The sequence below is a fragment of the Metopolophium dirhodum genome, chromosome 2, assembly GCF_019925205.1.
Source record: "Metopolophium dirhodum isolate CAU chromosome 2, ASM1992520v1, whole genome shotgun sequence".
NCBI lineage: Eukaryota > Metazoa > Arthropoda > Insecta > Hemiptera > Aphididae > Metopolophium > Metopolophium dirhodum.
The window spans coordinates 2462383-2484037 of NC_083561.1; the positions used below are offsets into that span (position 1 = coordinate 2462383).

At 29.9% G+C, this 21655-nt stretch overlaps 2 protein-coding genes across 5 annotated transcripts; one reads left to right on the forward strand and one right to left on the reverse strand.

Moving 5' to 3' along the window:
* Positions 1 to 4902: 4902 nt before the first annotated feature.
* LOC132939788 (cyclin-dependent kinase 11B) lies at positions 4903 to 11116 on the reverse strand. 3 transcript variants are annotated; one of them, XM_061007160.1, is made up of 13 exons: positions 10921 to 11116; positions 9863 to 9913; positions 9651 to 9768; positions 9505 to 9563; positions 8948 to 9116; positions 8243 to 8468; positions 8111 to 8128; positions 7717 to 7962; positions 7184 to 7370; positions 5948 to 6237; positions 5644 to 5873; positions 5282 to 5553; positions 4903 to 5219 (listed from the first exon to the last, which is right to left on the reverse strand). In XM_061007160.1, the coding sequence occupies exons 1-13, from the start codon at positions 10944 to 10946 to the stop codon at positions 4952 to 4954; spliced, it is 2160 nt and encodes a 719-aa protein (XP_060863143.1). In that variant the 5' UTR covers positions 10947 to 11116; the 3' UTR covers positions 4903 to 4951. The 3 variants fall into 3 exon arrangements, with proteins under 3 accessions (XP_060863143.1, XP_060863145.1, XP_060863144.1); XM_061007162.1 differs by lacking the exon at positions 9863 to 9913; XM_061007161.1 differs by lacking the exon at positions 8111 to 8128.
* A 4522-nt stretch (positions 11117 to 15638) lies between these two features.
* On the forward strand, positions 15639 to 18690 carry LOC132939885 (cyclin-dependent kinase 12-like). 2 transcript variants are annotated; one of them, XM_061007295.1, is made up of 3 exons: positions 15639 to 15929; positions 17105 to 17978; positions 18039 to 18690. In XM_061007295.1, the coding sequence occupies exons 2-3, from the start codon at positions 17105 to 17107 to the stop codon at positions 18482 to 18484; spliced, it is 1320 nt and encodes a 439-aa protein (XP_060863278.1). In that variant the 5' UTR covers positions 15639 to 15929; the 3' UTR covers positions 18485 to 18690. The 2 variants fall into 2 exon arrangements, with proteins under 2 accessions (XP_060863278.1, XP_060863277.1); XM_061007294.1 differs by having other exon boundaries at positions 15641 to 15929; positions 16850 to 17978.
* Positions 18691 to 21655: the final 2965 nt, after the last annotated feature.

A 21655-nucleotide genomic window follows, 5' to 3' on the forward strand; every position in this document is an offset into this window, starting at 1 on the left:
TAAAATTCACCGTCGAAAAATCTTATTTAGGCCTATTCTAATATTATGTATTATTATGTATTATTATTATTATATGTGTTTAAATCGATTTCTAGAAGAGGGAAAATTTAAAAATAGCGTTTCGTTCAAATCTCATAATGTTACAATAATACACACACGCACGGTCGACTTGCTGCGGTTATAAGGTGCCTGCAGCTCTACACCGCCCTTGCGTATGATATCATGTCATTAAATTATGTGCGCGCGCGCAGTTTCGCGGCTGCGGGGGATGGTCTTCCCGAGGGTTGGAGAAACTCGAAAGTCCGCGAGGACGATAATATTATGTGTCCTGCTTTTTTGTGACCGTCGAACAACGGGCCCGCATTAAGTGGGTATACGACCTTTGCACCATAATAATATACGATCTTAACGGAATGCCCACCTAATAATATCGTCGTAAATCAAAACCCACGTGCCTACGATTTTTTCACGCGCACGATTTGTTGTCCACGTTTCGAAAACTCGTAGACTGCAATGTGTCCCCGAGCTGTGTGACCCACTGTGCGCACGCAATGATAATAAAAGATGTGACTCAATTTAATAATATAATTTCCATTGTACCCGATACCTCTATGTACGCGTAAAACGACGGTAACAATAACGATATTGTGTACCCACAATTATTATACTGTTATTGCCCGTAGCTGCCACACCGCCGCCGCCGTGCGTTATATATTATAATATTGTAATGGTTTGATCTCTTATTAATACCTACCCTATTTGTTTCACTCTCGAAATGTGTACAACGCAAAGATTCAACTAAATTAAAATTGTTTTAAATGTATTATTATTATTATTAGTTTGATATATTTTAATATTGTGCGACGTTATTTCTATACACATGCATACCGTATATACTTTTTACATTATAAATGGTCACATTGTGCGTTAAATATTAGTATATTATATTATTATAATTATTATTTATTATTTATTAATTAATATTACGATATTGTTTTATAAATATTTTTTATTTTTACTCGTAGACGTGTGCAGGGTATTTAAATTATTATTATTATTATTATTATTACGATGTAAACAATATAGAAGCTATTATACGACCCGTAATAATATAGACCCATTATAGTGATTTGGCTGAGACGTGCGTACGGAGTTAGCGCCTACACCGCCTGCCTATAGTCGCATATTATAGTATACTTGACACTTAGTTATACAGTCTAGTCTCTAGACTTCAGAGTAATATAGCTATCGTACATGATCGGGTAAGTACGGGTAGTGGTTAGGTACCGCGGAGTTTATACCTACTTGCGTCCCCCCTATATGCATACCTGATACCTCCATGGGACTCCAAAGGGGTTCAATCTCGTCGTCTGCCATTCGAATCTCGTTTCGACGCGTCCAGTAGTTCCGTTCACTTCTCTCTAGGCGTTTAAATCAACGTACCTATATAATATTATATCCGGTGCAGCACGGTTGCGCATTTTTCGTATATTTGGCTGCAAAACCCCGATATCGAACACTAAAAAAAAAAAATATCGGGGTTGTCCTTTGTTACTTGACAAAAAAAAAAAACGAAAATACGACACGCTTGCGCACCGAAAAAAGTTTATTTACGAAAAGTCGGTCTAGAAAAATTCAAATCAATAATAACTTATTAAAAAGAAGTCGTTGAGAACACGGGCGGTGTCTTTTCGAGTTTTTTTCCGATTATTTATCAGACAATTACGCATACCTACCCCGAATCTTGATGGCTAGATGTATTATTATACTATGTATTTCTGCGCAGGTACCAATGAATGTATAAAAATCGTCATTTAAATTGGTGATAGATGCCTGTACTAATATAAAAAGGAAATAGCTAAAGAAACACGATAATGTTTTTGATGCACGAATCATGTTGTATTAGCGGTAGGAAAAAATGACAATACTCATATTTTTTGGTGCCCTATCGCGTTGCGTTTTTTTTTTTTAGAGAAAAAGTGAAAAGTGAGCAATCGTGTTGCACCCCTAATCCTGAAATACGCCTATTGAGAGGACGTTGCACCCGCATGTGTCTCTCTGTGACTCTGTATTACAAATATTGTGCAACACAACAAAAACTGTTTTGCGCGGGAAAGAACCGAGACCGCTACAGTCATGACTGAGAAACGCGATTTTCACCACATAATAAAAAGGAGAACTTTGGGGCTGTGCAATATCGTTTTTATTTTTTCGCTATCGGAACTTTAAAAAAAGTTTTATAGCTTGAAAAACACAAATAATAATGGATTTCGAAACAATGAGAACTTTTTTCGTATTAGTGATATCAAACAAATAAAAACCATATTGCACAGCCAAAGGTCTCCTTTATGTGTGGTGAAAAATTCGTTACTCAGTGATGACTGTAGCCTACTCGCGCCAAAACGTATTCCCTATGCCGTACGTGTGTAAGACGGAGACAACATAATATGCGGGTGCGACGTCCTCTACATTGTGTATTATATAGTTTATATCTTAAACGGCGCATATATAGGCGCAAATCACCCACAAACATTGCAAGAGGGGAGGCTTAAACATCAAACGAATTTCAGAGACCCGTGGCGGGACTTGGCACCCCATAATAACTGTCGCCAATCGAGAGATACCTCGCCAACGCGTATTATATATCCATACACTTCCGGTAGTTTCGTCTAAGGCCTGAATCGTCTTATTCTACTGCGGCATAGCGACGCATTCAAACCATGTGGGTGCTTCGCTTTAATGGAGCCATGATAATATATAGGTACTATTGCGTCTACTCCATCCCGTGATATACGTCTTACCGACGACGGACACGGGCGACTTCGACGAAGTTTCGGGCACGCAATTTTCTAATGACAACTCCGCGACAGTATATTTTAATATTAACTACCGCCCACACTGCAATTTCATACAACCCGATAAATGGTTCTTATTGAAATACATACCAATGTATTATAACACGATAACATAACGTCAATGAATTTCGCGATATCATATTATTATTATTATTATTATTATTATTATTATTATTATTACGATACACGATAATATGAAATTCTGGAAAAATTATTAAAATTATTAATAGATATAAGTATATACATAATATACACATGTAGGTATATAAAAAAAACGACGGATAAAAATATTCTGGCGACCAAAAAAACGAATTGTCACTGTAACGTCCAATTTTCAATTTCTTTTTTTCCTCGGTCATATATGGTTATATAATAATTAATAATAAATAATTATAAAATGTGAATACGTACATCCTAATAATATAATATAGACTCAGGTGTACCAGATATTAATGTATTATTATAATTTGTTTTTTTCTCGATCTACCGAAACCGAAATAACTGCGAGTAATAATAATATTTATAAATTTAAATTTTTTGTAGATAATGTGTAAAAAAACAAAAAAAAAAATTTTAAAAAGTTCTATTGTTCATTATAAATACATTATTTCATTAAAATATTATGTATTATTTTTTTTTTTTTATTATAATTATAATTATTATTTTGATTTTCAAATGCGCGAGGCAGGACTCGCGTAGTAGTTTGTAAGGTCATTAAGTCGTCTATCTGTAAATATAATACCGATAATAATATTATACATCAATTGATAATGTTGTATTATATTAGTAATATTATATATATTATATTATATTATGATAATGTTGTAAATTTAAGATTACCAGTTTGAGTATTCTGTGCTCAATTGTTTTAGCCATTTAGGCTACAATATATAAGTGTCACTTTTTTATAGATAAACGTTTTAGGAAAAATAATATAATGATTATTATTATACAGAAAAAAAAATACTATAAAAATAAATATTGATTGTACATAATAATTTATCCATTCTGAAGATATATTATATGGTAACTAAACAATGTGATTAAAAACTAGAATTTTGAGTAAATCATTTAAGGTTGTCGTAATCCCATTGCCACTTCCATAAACTAACACCGGTTTGGGTGATTGTTCATACAACAACGTCTATAAGTACAATAACTAAGTACATAATTCAAATACTGAAAATAACCATTTGGATTCAGTGGTGGTTTTAAAGGGAGTGGTGGAATCGATCACCCCACCATGGGTTATAGGGTTGGGTGAATGGCTTGGACGGTCAATCTTCGATTGAGTGTAGTCTGTTTACCTGCACCATATTATATCGTTTGCGCTGAATGTTAGTAAACCAGGACTTTGCAGTAGGTACTTCTAATCTATTCCAGTTATATTATCAAATATGCTGATGCTATGATACATTAAAATATTAAATAAATATGTAGGTCGGATAATTATTGTAGGATAATTATTGTACGTAAGGTAAACGGGCGATCCACAAACAATGCATAAGTACATAATCCAAACTTCGAGTTATGAGCCCCGTCTTATACAAAAAGGTCAAAATTAACAATATTGATGGGCAAACAATACCCTGAGCCTTCAGGACTTGGTTGATTCCTTTTAATTTGTAAATATTATAAAAAAAATGATTGACGGAAAATTATCAACAGTAATTATTATGAAAGTTTTAAAACATGACAAGTATAAAATTGAGTAATCTTCAGCAAAAGAATGAAAAACAATTTTTTTGCCCATTATATTTTATCCGTGTAACTACATTTTCCCACCCACGCCCTCATGAAGTTTTCACAAAACCTCTACTGATTGGATTTATTTTTTAATTACATTTTGAATTCAAAATGGATACACTATAAATGTCTCTATTTGAATAAAAAGTTTTCTTATGTTTGAAAAAACTTACAATGAAAATCACAATGCTTAGCTGAGTAAGGTAACTTTTTTACAAGACTGAAATCAATGTCTGGACAGCAAATCAAAACAATTTCTATACGTAATACATTTTATTTGTAAAGAAAAATAATGTTACCATTAAGTATAAAGCAATAGTCATTTATTATTTACAAATTAGAACAACAAGTTAAAATTTAAGACTAAAAGCTGGTACTGCAGTTGCTCTTGCCAAATTATTTATGTGAAATCCTTCATCTTCTTTAAGCTGTTTGTAATCCCTACCTCCAGACGGTGGTTTTGGACTGGCTGCTGCTACTTTTCTAGCACCCCCTTCGCTCTTGGCTGGCCATGTAGGGAACATTGCTGGGTCTACAGCTAATGGCAATTCAGAGAAGTATTTTTGTTGAAGTGCATCTTCAGCTGTGACGCGAGCACTCGGATTATAAGTAAGCATTCTAGTAGAAAAAAAAAGTAAGTAAAGAGAAATAACTAATGATATTGCCACGATATAACTCACTTTCTAAGTAGATCATAGCCAATATCTGTTAGAACACCTTCTTTTGTAAACCTTCCTTTAAAATTAGCTGGAGGACAATCAGGCATTGAAGCTTTTGTAACTAACGACAAACTTGAATATCCAGGCCACACTTTTTCATTGGGTGTACCAAAGGTGGTAAAAATTTTTTTCAGCTGGTCATACTCAGATTTACCAGTGAACAGTGGTTCCATTAAAAGAAACTCGGCAAATATGCATCCTACAGACCAAATATCAATTGGTGTAGAATATTCCTGGAAAATAAATTTAATAACAAACGGATATCAGCAAAATTGTTTTTGTTTCTACTTATCAGATATATTTAAAAATTTAATTTTACTAACCTTAGCACCCAACAGAAGTTCGGGTGAACGATACCACAATGTGACAACAACAGGCGTATAAGCTTTCAATGGAGAACCATACTCTCGAGCTAAACCGAAATCGCCAACTTTCAGAACACCTTTGTGACTTAAAAGCAAATTAGATGTCTTTAAATCTCTATGTAATATCCAGTTATCATGTAAATGTTCAACAGCCATTAAAAGTTGTTGCATTAAACATTTTACTTCAGCTAAAAACCAAACAATGAAAATATTAAACTGAACTTTATTTTGGTCAATATCAAAAGAAGTAATAATAACTTACCAGCTGTAAATGATTGTTTTTTTTGCCTCATTGTTTCCATTAATGATTTCATGTCGTGTTCAACATAATCCATGACTATAAAAATTTTATCCATATTACTGCCTACAACAATTTCCCTCACAGTCACAATATTTGGGTGTTGTGATTTTAAAAGCGTGCTAATTTCTCTCAGTGAAGTGATAGGAAATCCTTCTTTTTCCTTTTCCATTTTCAATCGTTTCAAAGCCACAATTTCGTCAGTTTGTTTCTCTTTAGCTCGATAAACCACACCATATGTCCCTTCTTCAATTCTAAATATTATAAACAAATTAATTAGAAAATCGGTCTAAAATTAATACTGTCTATTTATTACAATCCAGTGGCGTCATTTGGGGGGAGGGGGGAATTTCTCCCCCCCCCCTTGTCATTAGTGGCCAGGTATGGGCTGGTTCTGGGCCTTTATATAGTAGCTAACAGGTAATATATTTAAGTATCCCTCTACATATGTATTAATTATTTAGTTATTGTTATCTCTCAAAAAAATGGGGTTACTTATGCTTATGATAATAACCTTTGATACTAACTAGTAAGTATACAATTATGTAAGAAGGCTATTTGTATTGAGATAAAAATGTAATTATAATATAGTGTAATGTAATTGTTAGGGAGCGGTTTCAGTTTTATTTTGGGCCGGTCAAAAATTTCCCCCCCCCCCCTCCTCTCAAAAACTGAAATGATGTCACTGCTATAATCTAACTCAACAAAAATAACCAGCAGGGTTGCAAAAAAATCTGGTCATTTATTTGAATCTTAGATCATAATCGATAGAACTACTGTCTAAATATTTGAAACCAACATATTACCATTGATTATAAATACTAGGTACTACTATTTATAATCAAAGATATTACTAAGAGGAGAGGACTTAGCACAAATGCACAAGCGGTCAATTCTTATCAAGTTGATATATAAACCACTGTGATCACGATAAACAGATTGTTAAATATTTATTAGGTATACATGTTACAAGTCTACAATGATCTAAGCATTGATAAATATAAATATATAATATGATTGATAACGAAACAAAAACTGTTGAAAATGTATTATGGTATTACTGTGGCGAGCACAAACGTGCATGCGCAATAAAAGCTAGAACCTTATCGCCAATGCTTTACGTGGTTCTATGCTATGGTTCCATTAATTACATAATATGATACAAAGGTTGGACCCTAAGCACTAATGTTATCTATTCACCTATTTAAACATTGAAATTCTTCTACACTTCGACATCCTTGTAGAGCTGGTAGATATTCTTTGGGTAACAAAGGTGGAGACGAGTTTTTTTCTAATGTTATATCCATTTGAATTTCAGTATCTACTTCTGGTGATTTTGATTCTTCTTTCACCGAGTTACTGCTACTAGACTTATCGTCAGATTTTTCTGAAAATATAATATGAAAACTTTATACTTAGCAATAGTTTTTGGTTGGATAAAGTTATCACAATTAAAAAAAAAATAAGCTATGGTATAACCTATATCATAATACATAATAGATCTGGCCATCAGCGTCTACAATAAATAAATATTTGGTAAGTTTGTTTGCCGTTGGGTCTCAAATCTCGAGTGAATTTGGTCACGACAACTGACTATTACAATTATATTGAACATAACTAACTACGCACCGGCAGCGCAGTCTAATAGTCCAAATAGCATACTGCTGAAAACCCGGCCAGTGGACAGTCTATAGACCTATAGTACTTTATAATCAATGGTTGATCACACATACCACTAGATTGAGAACTTTTAGAGGATGAAGTTGTTGAACCAGAACTGTCTGTGTCATCACCAGAATCTTGACCTGATCCTTCAGATGCTTCTCCTTCCGATTTATCTTGATTTAGTGGTGGAGTTAGAGAGTTTTCTTCAGTCTTAACTTTATTATTATCATCTTCATGATCCTCAGTTTCATTTTCAGAACCAGATGAAGATGAATCATTTGATAACACTACCAAATCAGGCACCATGTCCGGCCCTTAAACAAAATGTATACACATGAAATAACAAATAAAAATTCCATTATTTTATATAAAAACTAAAGAAAAAAATTATAAATTAAAAATAGCAAATAAATAAACTAATTTAAATTTTAAAAATGTTTATAAATATAAAAATATGTCTACCTTGATCCATTGTTATTTCTTAAATAAATTCATAAAAAAAAATTAATTTTCAATGATACATTTTAATAATAATTATATTATATAATACTCAATATTATGTATTATAATTAAGATAAATAATTAAAAGCTTACGAGGTCTATCCAATGTTTTGTAATATTGTTCAATATATTGATCTCTTTCTCTATGAGATCTACGACTGTCTCTTTCTTCTTCATCTTCTCGTTTTTTCAATTTCGCATTAGAATCTCTAGAATCAGTATCAGCAGCATCTTTTTTTTTATGTTTGTAATCTGTAATACGATACCGTTCTTCTTTCTCCATCTTTTTTTTTTGTAAAAGATTTCTCAAATCATTTTCCTTTAAAAATAAATATTTTCACACATTAATATACAATGTAAATTATACAGAGTAATTATTTTAATGCAAGACATTCATTATTTCAAAAATTACTGATGTTTTTAAAATATATTTTTTCTTACATAATTTGTATTTATTAAAAACATTTTTAATAATATATAGGCAGAATATAGGCATATATTAGCAGAATATTTTTCAAGAATTGTTTATGTTCAAAATCAAGTTTTAAACAAGTATTAATTAGTAATAAGTATTTAATATTTAGTAGCAAAGTGGAGACATGGAGTTGTGATTCACCAATTCGCTCATCTTAACTAGTAAAAAAAAATGATATTTTATAGTGATTACCAGTAATATAAAAAAAAAATGTTCACAAAAATGTTTAGGTTTTGAAATAACGAGTAACATTAAAAAAAATTACACTGTGTTGTATTGTTTAACAATTTGTTTGTATAACCAGTATTGTACTAATATTATACCTTAAGCATTTCATCTCTGTGTGGCTTTTCATGTTTAGAATGTTTATCATGACTATAACCAGTCCTTTTTTTATATCGATCCCAATCACCATTTTCACCTCTAGATTCTACTTTATAATAATCATCTTCCTTTTTTGACCTTTTGTTTCTCAGAGCAAATTCTTCCTCACTATAAAAATAAATAAAATAAAATTATACGGTAAAGGAATTGTTACAAGAATCAGACATGGGTCGGCATCTAGACGCAAGATGATGCCAACTTCCTGTTCCACTATTCTGTACGTCTAGACGAAGCAGGAAAAACATACAATTATAATTTATTTAATATGCATTTATTGTACAATCTATAGAGTTTTGATAACTATAAGCTAAGGGTAGTGAGTGGTTTGAAAATAGGCAGACTTCAATCCCAACTCAAGAATTAAAATCACAAAACTAAATATATTTAGTGTCATACAAATTAATTATTTAATTTATTGTTAAATCTACTAATATGGTAAATACTAACACTTTTTATTCAAGTCTGTTTAGTAATAATTATTAAATAAAAGTGTTACCGAGTATGTCTGTGCTTTCGTTTTTCAAGATGCCTGGAATGATGTTTTTTTGTTGGATCCTAAATATTTAAATTAATTGCATACTAATTAGAAAAAAAAATGTGGTTTTATCAACCATATAATATGATAAAATAAAATATAATTACTTTAGAGTGTTTGTGATGACTTGTTACTTTATGCCTAGACTTGTGTACTCTAGCTTGTGGTGGTTTTATTGTTAATGTATGATCTAGAGCAACGTCATCTTCATCAGTTGCTCCGTTACTAAAATGTTTAAACCAGTTTGATTAATATCACATGACTCAATAGGTACTACACTAGTAGTTAATAATAGCAAAGGAAAATTATTAATTTTTACATTTTTTTAGCATGCAGTTTATCCTCTCGAATTCTATCTTCTTCAATAACCCTACACGGTTAAAATATTTAGAAAATACATTAGCAAAACAATTCAATAATTTTAAATTATTGTGTATGAGTAATAAAAATATACCTACTGTTTTAAGAGTATGCCACACTCGCATGTTATCTCCGTCTTACAAATGTACAAGTGTACAACCATAGACATATAAACAAGTTTATTGGTATACAGTAGAAACCGTTTTAAATTTGCTATGTTGTACTTTTGTAAGACGAAGACAACGCAATATGTCTCAATTTTGGGTGTGACGTCCTCTTAATATTTATTTTTTAAAATTTAAATTAAAAACATTCATATTTTGTTTTTCTTTTAAATTGTCCATAAACATGTATGCTCTTACATTTTTTGGTACTTATCAGTTATCTCAACTACCGGCCGATGCCACGACTACTCAATTCAGTTATCTCAACTACCACCTCGATACTATATCAGCCAGACTTTATAGTTTCTCGTATCAATAAGTGAACCACATAATAAGTGAAAAATTTCACCTATTTTGTGAGTGAACCTTACTCTTGAAAAAAATTAAACTTCCAGGATTATAAATTATTTACAGTGATGCCCGGGTGACCACTTGCGGTGGTCAATATAGTATTTCTTAAATCAAGAAGAAAGCTATAAAGTCTGGTTGGTATAGTATCAGAATAACCGAGAAGTACCCATTTTTTAATACGCTTTCTTGAAATTTAGGTTAATAAATCAAATATTTAATATTATTTGTAAGTAAGTATTGTTATTTGTTATAACTTATAAAAGAGGGAAATAAATGAAATTGCATAGCAGTAGTTATGACGATATGAGCTTAATAAGACGTTCTACAACATTAACAAGTCAATTCGGTGATGATAAACCTAGATAGAAATTCGTCAAACGATTTTGTAAAATGTAAGATTATTAGATTGTTAATTACTTAGAGAATGCAGTGCAAATCGAAAGCGTATTGACAGAACAAATAATAAATTATTGTTGTTATTGATAAATATGAAAACCATTACCTGCTTGATTGTGAATTCGAATCCATAGTTTGGTGAAATATATTAAATTATTGTTAAACGAACTGATTTTTATTTTTATAGGTGTTTTTTAATTGCATTTTCGATCAAAAGGACAACTTTACGACTTGGACAATAGTATTTATTTGTTTATATGCAATATTATGCTTGGGCATCGCGAGTCACGACTGTTATGGTATCAATGATATCATTGCTCATTAGCATGAAACTTTATTTATTTATTATCATCTATGATATCACAGCATATCACAGAATAATTATTATGGTTAGGTATGGTATACTATGGTAACGCACGACGGCCACCACATGTTCTTATCAAATCTGACAAAAAGCCGCGTCCCACTGAGATAGATAATAGTACAAATAAGTATAAAATGGTATAATACATTTTTAACTACAAAACAATTGTTAAATTATAAATTTGATAAATATTTTCGAAATTCGAACATCAAATGCTATAAAAAAAAATGATGCCTATGTATTTTTAATATTTTTTAACTGCTGTTGCAACAATATATCAGGAGCCTTGCATTAAATAGGTATTCATGCTTTTTTACCCAATAAATAAAATTTTATTGATATTTATAGAAAAAAAAACTAAAAAAATTGAAACAGCTCAAAAAGAGTCAAATTATTTTCAAAATTTGATCGTGTATAGAAAATGCTTATATATATTCAGTGAAATTTTTAAGTATCTATACAGTCATACGTTTTTTAATTACAACAAAATAAGAAAATCGTTACACGAGAAATCGAGTGAATATCAAATGTTGTAAAAATATGAATTTCAAACGCTCATAACAATTTAAATTGACTTTCTTCTAGAAATTTTTGTTTGATAAGGGTAGAAAAACTTATGAGGAATCTTGTATTACATTTTAAAATCTTAGATTGATTTTTAATTTTTTTATCTGCCTTTGAAACAATATACTAGGAGTCTTCTATTAAATTTTCAAGTTTTTTTAACCAACAAATAAAATTTTATTGATATTTATAGAAAAAAAACTAAAAAAAATGAAAACTGAAAATGTCCGTAAACAGCTCAAAATATTTGGAAATTGTTATAGTGTATAAAAAATGCTAATATAAACATTCAGTCAAAATTTCGTGTACCTACTACCTACCTACAGCAATTCGTTTAAAAGCACCAAAAACCAAAATCGATATTCTCGATAACAGATTTTGCGTAAAAATTCCCGTTTTTCCTTAATTTTTATCATATTTTACACGGCGCTTTTGAAAAAAATTTACTTTGAACACTGTTCGTAATAATATTATGTAATAATACATTTATACCAATATATGGAACAATTTAAGTAATATACTTTGAAAATATTTTATATTACAAGAATTTTGATTTTTTTCAAAACAATATCACTTTTGATCAGAACGAAATACAATTTTGCACCTTCTTAGATTCTGAGCAGAGCAATGAATGATGTATTGGTTTTACAATGATGTGTGTTTTTTATTTTATTAATAATACTTCGATTTTCAACTTGAGTATCTTGTTCGATAGAAAAGTGAATATTGTTGGTGCATTGGGGAGGTCAAAATTTAAAATTACCGGTAATTTTTTTCAAAAGCGCTGGAATTTTTACGCTAAATCGGTTTTCTTTTTGGTGTAACTCTAAAACAAATGACTGTAGATATATGAAATGTTCACTGGTTGTTTATATTAGCATTTTCTATACATGTAAAATGTTGATATGTTTTGAAATGTTAACGGACATTTTCAGTTTCAAATTTTTTTAATTTTTATTTCTGTGAATGTCATTAAAATGTTATTTGTTGAAAATTTAATACAAGGCTCCTAATATATTGTTACACTTTCAATGACATTTAAAAAATATTAATAATCCAGTCACAATTTTTTTTTATAAGCATTTAAAGTCCAAATCTTATGATAGGTACGTAATACTCACAAAAATGTGCAAATTATTTCGAGTTAGAAATTTGTAAACATTTTTATTCACAATTATATCATCAAATATACTTAGTAATATCATATATAATATATAGGCTGACTGACCATCTTCGCTCAGGATAGTTTTTCTTATACAAAGGATATTTTATCATTGAATTTAAATTTATAACACCATCCATTACAATGACTCGTTTGTAATCTACTGTACAGCAGAGTGACACCCACTTGCCCACCTTTTTTATTTTAAAAATAATTTTGAGTTCTGTTTTCTATTGCAGTATTACTGTAGCCTTTCATGCACGGTAATTATAAATTATGATACCTTACTATAATTCAATGTGTTACTAAAATGACTTCAGCAAAATAAAAGATTATACGCAAAGGCTTTGATTACATGATCTTGAATATAACCAAAAAAAAAATTAAAGAATACAAATTTAACAACAGAAAAAAAAATTGCATGGGGACTGAAGTGCAATAAATAAAAAATCATAATTATTGTGTCAAATAATGAAAAAGTTATTGATTGTTATTTGTTGCAGAGTAATATAATATCACAGATGCAGAAAAATTGAATGTGGGTATAGCAATAAGCAGAGATATTATTCAATATTTTGGAGAAATGGATTTGCAGAAAAGTCCATGCATATTTATTGGTAATAGTTTTAGGGCAAAAATTAATTTAACCTATAACTGTTGTACTGATGCCTAATAGTAAAATAAATTACTTTAATCACAATAATATCGTCATATATATATACTTATAGTAATATTATAGGCTGACGGACCGTCTTCGCTTAGAATCTTTTTCGTATACAACAATATTACAATAACGTTATCATTGAATTCAAATTTAACACCATCCATTACAGTGAACCACTTATAACCTACTGTACAACAGAGCGACACCCATATCCCTGCTTTACTTGCAATAAAATATCGTATATATTACATATACCTACCTAATACCTACCTATAGTTAAACAGTGTAAGGTAGAGACCCTAGACATATAATAATATTAACTATAAATAAGGCTCTCTAGTGTAAGATATATTCTACGACTATGCAGTATTAAGCTTTTATATGATTGTTTTATGTTGACAATAATCACGGACGAATAATAATTAAGATGAACTTTTTTTATATAATACGCATTTAAGATAATAATAATATCAATAATAATAATTTATTTTGCAAATATGAATATAATACATTTCAAAAATAAAACAATAGACAGTATGCAACACTCCCAAGTGTAAGCATCACTGTAAGTTCAGATTATAATTTAAGTATGGATGTTACTGTGCCAAAAATGTCAGAAAGAATAAACACAATTTAAGAGTAAGCAAGGTAAAAAATTTAACAAAACACGAGCTAAGATTTGTTTAAATAATATCAAAGTTAAGACTATACAAAAAAAATTTAAATTCCTTAACACTCTTAAAGTTAAATAAATTAATATTCATTTTTTACATACATTTGATCCTACATTTAAAGTACAATGAGAACCAAACGTTGTATTACTATTAGAAACAATATTAATATTACGTTCATATCTGGTATTATAACCATGATCTACATTGGTCAATAGATGCTTATATGTTTATATAATAGTAATATCTTCTCTACATCGTTAGGATACATTAATATAGATCATGGTAGAGAGGAGAGTCTAGATAATAAGCTTAGATTATATATAAAGGCTGGCGGCTAAGGCTCTCTAGTTCATGATATATGTCTGGTGAACATAGCATGGACTATGCATCTTGCATGTAAGAATAACTGAATAAGTATTATATTAATTTATTCGTCTATTCTCCCGCGCCAGACAATTAGCAGGGTTCCATTCATAGACATAACTAAAATACCTAATTAATAATATTATACAATCACGTTCACTGTTATTATTATTTAGTTCAGTGGTCACAGTCCTACCGCAGCAGTGTGACCAGCAACGGGTGCAAAATTCTTACTAAAAAAAAAATTGCAATTGTCTGCTTCTTGAGTATACTGCGGCCCGCGGGAGAGTATTATTACTGTCGCCCGAGTGCCCGACGAAAAAACGTTCGATTCTGCGCATCGCCACGTATTTAACATACACTAAATGGCACAAAGTGGGGAAATGCCTACAGTCTGCATGCGCAAAACTGTAATACTCTCTCGGTAATTGGCACTATTGGCAGTATAGTTACTTACAAGTCACAACTTACAAGCACAGAGTAAAGTAAAATTACTCTGCTTACAAGTTGCAACTTACTTTTAATTAATCACGAGCTATGCCACTACTTACTTACATACTCATATACTAATCTATGAATTACGAGTATGCTTAGTGGTTACTCAGTTACGACCACAGAATTCAAAATAAATTATAGTACTTCATATTCTGTTCACTATAATTCTGTCGTGGTATCAACTATCTACAGAAAAAGCAATACATTTTGAGTCGACATTTTTGACACGGGTCACGATGAACCGTCTGCAATTAATACGGTAGACAGCCGCGTACGACTGAAATGGGACGTCATGTGAAAAAAAAATAACGATAAAAACGAGCTACGTCATTATCGAAGTCGAAAACTTAGAGCCCGGTAGAAATGTCACCGTTTAACGTAAAATAAAAATGGTTCCTGAATTCCCGATGATCATTCAATATGATGGCCTGTGACTTCCACATCTCCCACTACAAAGATATAACTAATATAATATATTTTTAAGTTACGGTCCCCCCTGGCCAGGTGAAACCATGAGTGAATACGACTGATACCGTACGGTGTGTGCTCACTTCTCTGTTATCATTTTCGGAATTTTCCAGATCACTTTTTTTTTTTTTTTTTGTACTCACAAATTTTCTGTTTAAAACTTTTATTGTACATTTTTTCATCACAACTTTAAACTTTTGTCCTCTATAACAATATTATTTATATTATATATATATATATATCCTCTGGTCAACGATCGAGAGAGTTAAATCTTTCGCCACGATTTTGCTGCGGTGTTCAGAACCGTCTAGTCGTCGTCGTGGTCGTATATTGCCGATTTTTGTTATCTCGTTATTACTGAGTAAGTAAAATAATAGTAGTTTGTTAATGATTACCTACTGTTTTTAAGACATTTTTCTTCTCTTCAAAAGCACACTTACGTTGCAATTAATTAATTGGTAACTGACTGAGGTATTCAACAAATACATTTCCCCTCGACATCTGTCTACCAATTGACTAAAGCAAATATTTGTCTAGCTGTGTACTAGGTAGTCTTACACACTGTTTCTTATATTATTTTGGTTGATTTTTTTTCATTTTCATTTTCAGAATTTCTTCAGTGTTCATTTTGATATTTTATGGACACCAGTACAATTTGTACTAAATGGGGGCAGCCCCGTTAAACTATTTACAATCGGTAGGTATGCTTAGATAGTGATATGTAGTTTTTTGCACTTCGCAAATATGAATATGTCCGTTCATCTAATGTCTATAAAATTCCAATTCACATATTTCATAAACTTTTAACCAGGATATTTGTATAACTGTATAATACCTACTAATAATTTTGTAATAAAAAAAACACACTTCTCGGAAAGTTGGATTTTAATAGGTACCCAAATTTAATCAAAATATGATTTTATATGATAGAAAAATGAATGAAAATATTAAGTTTGTCAAATTACTAATCATAAAAAATAAATTAGTTTCAAAATTATGTGCTATTTCACTGTGGTACATACTTAGGCACAGTTATTGATAATATTATTCAAAATTTAAAACTGCTATAAGTAAAATAAGTACAATGCCTGTAAAACATACATTTACATTGATCTAGTTGTATCCATTTCATTGAATTATTATTTTCATCTAATTTTTGTTATTTCCTGTGCCAAGTCTTTGCCAACTATTTATGTATTCAACTTTATGCAATTTCGAATTTGTATTAGGTAGAATTTTTTTTTACATTCAAAAACAAAATATTGTGAAAAATGTTTGCAGGATTCCACATATCAAATGAATGTTAATTATTTGATATGCCATCGGAATTTGTTTCGGTACAAAAAGTAGAACTGTCTACATTAAAGTATTCTCAAGTCAATCAACGGCTCTTGTCTACTACTAAGTCGATGGAAGACATTCTATATCATCTACGACACAATATCGTCAATCTTAAAAGTTCCTTGACATTATTACTTTGCCAAACCTTCACAAATAGAACAACAAGTCAGGTTGCTAATATATTTTTCAAAACAGATGGAAACGGAAAATGGTATCGAAAATATACCATTGCCAAGCGATTCACCATTAATCAGACACCCAAGAGGCTTAGAGAACACTGCACGAGTTGAAAATCACGATTCATTTTTGTCCCACTGTCTTCCAAAGAATATTATTTTAACTGATTTAATTCATACATTTAGACAACGAGCAAAAAGTCCTATTTCAAAAAGACCTGTTGTTTTAAACACTTCAAAATCATTCATTGATGTCAATGTGACTAGAACCGGTCTACGTAATGTGGACCTATATGAAATAATTTCACAAATCGGTGAAGGTTCATATGGCCAAGTTTACAAAGCCAAAGAAAAAAAAACCAATAATTTTGTGGCACTAAAAAAAGTGAGATTAGAACATGAATCTGAAGGCTTTCCAATAACGGCAATAAGAGAAATCAAAATTTTAAGACAGCTAAATCATCCAAATGTAGTTAGTTTAAAAGAAGTTGTTACTGATAAGGAAGATTCGTACGAATTCAAAAAAGGTGGTGGCTCTTTTTATCTTGTGTTCGAGTACATGGATCATGATCTTACTGGCCTAATAGAATCAGGCATGGTAGATTTTTCTGTGAGAGATAATGCCATTATTATGCGTCAATTGCTCGAGGGCTTAAACTATTGTCACAAGCAAAATTTCATTCACAGAGATATCAAGTGCAGTAATATACTGCTCAATAACAAAGGTGAACTGAAACTAGCTGATTTAGGTCTTGCACGGTTATTTGACAATGAGCAAGTTCGTTTGTACACAAACAAAGTAGTTACCTTACGGTACAGACCCCCCGAACTTTTGTTAGGAGAAGAGAGATATGGCCCATCAGTTGATATCTGGTCTTGTGGATGTATCTTAGGTAAGTTACACATTTAATGTACCAAATAATAGTTATTAAAACTTTGATTTACCATTACAGGAGAACTTTTCATCAAAAAAAATATGTTTCATGGCAAAGATGAGTTTGATCAACTTGAGTTAATATCTCAGCTCTGCGGTAGTCCTTGTCCAGCTAACTGGCCGGAAGTCATAAAACTGCCATACTGGAAGTTTATAAGTCAAAAGAAACTGCACAATCGAAAACTTAATGATCAATATGACTTCATTGGAAATGATGCTTTTGATCTGTTAGACAAAATGTTAACTCTGGATCCCAGTAAACGCATCACTGCCGAGAATGCGTTAACATGTTCTTGGTTGGCGAGCATAGACACCAATACCTGCATTTCATTACCTACTTGGCAAGATTGTCATGAACTGTGGAGTAGAAAGCGAAAAGGTCGATCAACTACTTCCAGGAATAACTCTTCTCTCCGTTCCATGAAGAAAGATCGCAATCAATCAGAGAACAAAACTCGAACTTAAATTGTTAACACATATTGTAATTTGACGAATTTTAATTATTTTCATTCAAGGGTAAAATTCCTAAAATAAAATATTTAAAACTATTATATTAGGAAATTTGTTGAAAATTATTTAATGTATCTTGAAACCCTGTCAGCTGTTTCATAGGGTATTTTAGTTTTATTACACAAAATATTATACTATGGAGTCAATTTTTATTATTATAATTATTCATTTTGAGTTATTTTATTTTCAGATAGGAATTGTATCAAAACCAAATATATATATATAATAATATTGTATGCATATATATACATGGTATTGGGTATCAAGTAAAACATCTCTATACAATGATTTCTTACCTATTAAGCATTACTACGATTCTTTTGAGTGTTATCATGAAGGCTCCACAAATTATTCGGATTTACAATCAAAAGCAAACAGGCGGTATCAATTTAACTTCTTTACTTCTGGATTTAATCAAGTAAAATTATACAAACACATATGTATTAATATTTGGACTGTTTGATCTATAAATATAAATGTGTAGATGTATAAGCCTTAAAATTAAAATTGATAACTAAAAAGTAAAAACAAGTAAGAATTTGATAATACTATTCTAAAAACTGTATGCTGGGTAATAATTTCAGTTATTTTTATAAAGTAGTTAGTTTTTTGTAAAAATGAATAAAACTATAATTGGCTATATATATAATAATTGAATATTTAGTCTGCCTGCACTAAAAGTTTTATTATTTTAGTTACCTATATAAATCTAATTGAAATACCAAAAAGTCTATACATTTGCATGTTTATATTCAATGGTCCAAAAATGAAAAAATAGCTGATTAGATTGAATCACAATTATAAAAAAACTGAAATACAAAATTATAATTTGTGTTTTGGGGCATTTTCCATCACTCATTAGTTTCAAATTGGTAAATCATACCATAAGGTTCTGTTAAACATCTTGTTTTTTGGTAAGATTCGATACACTTGGAAAAAGCTTTCAGATTATTAAATTTGTTAGTTATTTTAAGATTATTATTGCATGCTTATACAGTTATATTGATAATTTGACATTTATAGCATATGCATTTCTGGTCTCAGATAAATAATAAATTATAATTTGTAATTGTGTTGTGTGTTACCCATTTTTCAGTTTAAGTACAACAACTTGTTACAATTATACAAACAATTATTCACTAATGGCATACATGGAATATCCAATAATACTTTTTCAGCAGTATCTTCTCATTGGTATTGTTCTATATTACAATAATCGCTTAAATCTCAAGGTTTTGATTTTAAGTGTACTGTACATTGGATTGTTCTCCGCGTTTGTTTGCAAACTTTTGCCTTCCTCTATACTTACTATTTTAGTAGTATGTTAATTTTTCAGCATTTAAATTGTTGCATAATATTATGTTCAAAATGATTGAATATAATTAATTTGTATTATTTTAGCCATTTGGTACACCAATATCATTATCAAGTAAATGTTTACAGTTGTACACTATAATGAAATTTAAAAACGCCGATAGTATAAGCCTAACTTCTTGGTTTATTTCTGCATATACAAATGGAGGTAAGTTTTCGTTTACAACTTATATAATATTATTTTTGATCAATTTTAACATAATAAAACAAATTGACTAGCATCTAAGGGAAAAATCATAGAACACTATTGTTCTATGGTAGGTTAGGTAAAATTGGTAAAATCATTATTATTAATGACAAGACAAATTAGAGATTTAATAATTGTATGTTAAATTCTTAATAACTTACTCCTAATGTTTTTAAAACTAAGTTCTTTCAAACCTTGGCTTACAACATTTTTTTCTTTATCTAAACAATTTAGATAGGTACCTAAGTACAGAACTTAAAATTATACAACAGTAAATATTTTAATATAATTATATTTAACTATTTTTACAATCAAGTTTCCAAGTGCATAATACTGTTTTTAGTTCTAGACTAGTAATTTGCTATTTTATTTTATTTATTTAACAATAATTTGTATATTCTGTTTCCAGCTAGGATATATACAATATTGATGGATTCAGCAGATAAAATAATGCTCACAAATTTTTGCCTAAATACTTTTTTAAGTACCAGCATATTATTAGCAAGTGTATATTATAAACAAACTTCAACAAAAAATATTTCATAAAGTTTTTTTTTACCTACTTATACAAGATTTATTACATTTAACAATGTTTTTGGCATCTACATAATAGTTTAAATTTGCTGTTATAAATTATAACATATTTTAATAATAATTATTTATACATTTCTAATTTACTGAGATGCCATATTACCTATTAAATGTTTTAATGTAATACTTTAATAGTCTATTGTTTAGACGTTTAGTTAAATGTATGAATCATTATTAGAATTAACCAAAATAGGCAACTAATAAATTCATGAAATATTGAAATATTTCATAATTACTAATTTTATCTATTGTTCAAATTAATGCTAATAAAAAAATTACTAAAAAGAGATTTGTTTATAATTGTATATTATGTTATACTATTATAGACTTATCATTATTGTTACATAATATTATAACTTATAAGTATATAATTTATTCTTAAAATGTAATGTCTAAATAAATATTTATAAATTAATAATTTTTTTATAATATGGATTTTTAAAAACTAAGTAAAAATCATTAATAGGGGCATGGACCAATAATTGCGCCAAAACAAAATTTGTATTTAAGGGTCAATATACCAATTGCGCAGCTTATATTTTCGGGTCAGTGTACCTACTGCGTCTCTTATATTTTACGGTTAGTGTACCAATTATTGCGCTCTTTATATTATTTTACGGCCAATATACCAATTGCACTTGTATTCAAATTTCCATGGCGGCTACCTTCAGATTTAGAAATATTGTTTTTCGATCTAATTACATCAACATCAACATAAACACACTAAAATGCTGAAAATTAAAAACGTAATTATTGATCAACTGATTACTGGTTTTAATAAATTGTATAACGGTATCGGGAATTTTATGAAACGTTATTATTATAACGGACATTTGATCACGGAAGTATGCATTTGAGTGATAGACGAAAACAAGTTATCATTATCATACATTTTATATAATTGACGATCAAAAAGTATAACTTGTTAAATGTGAAGAAAAAAATTGTTTATTTATTTATATAATAGTATGTAT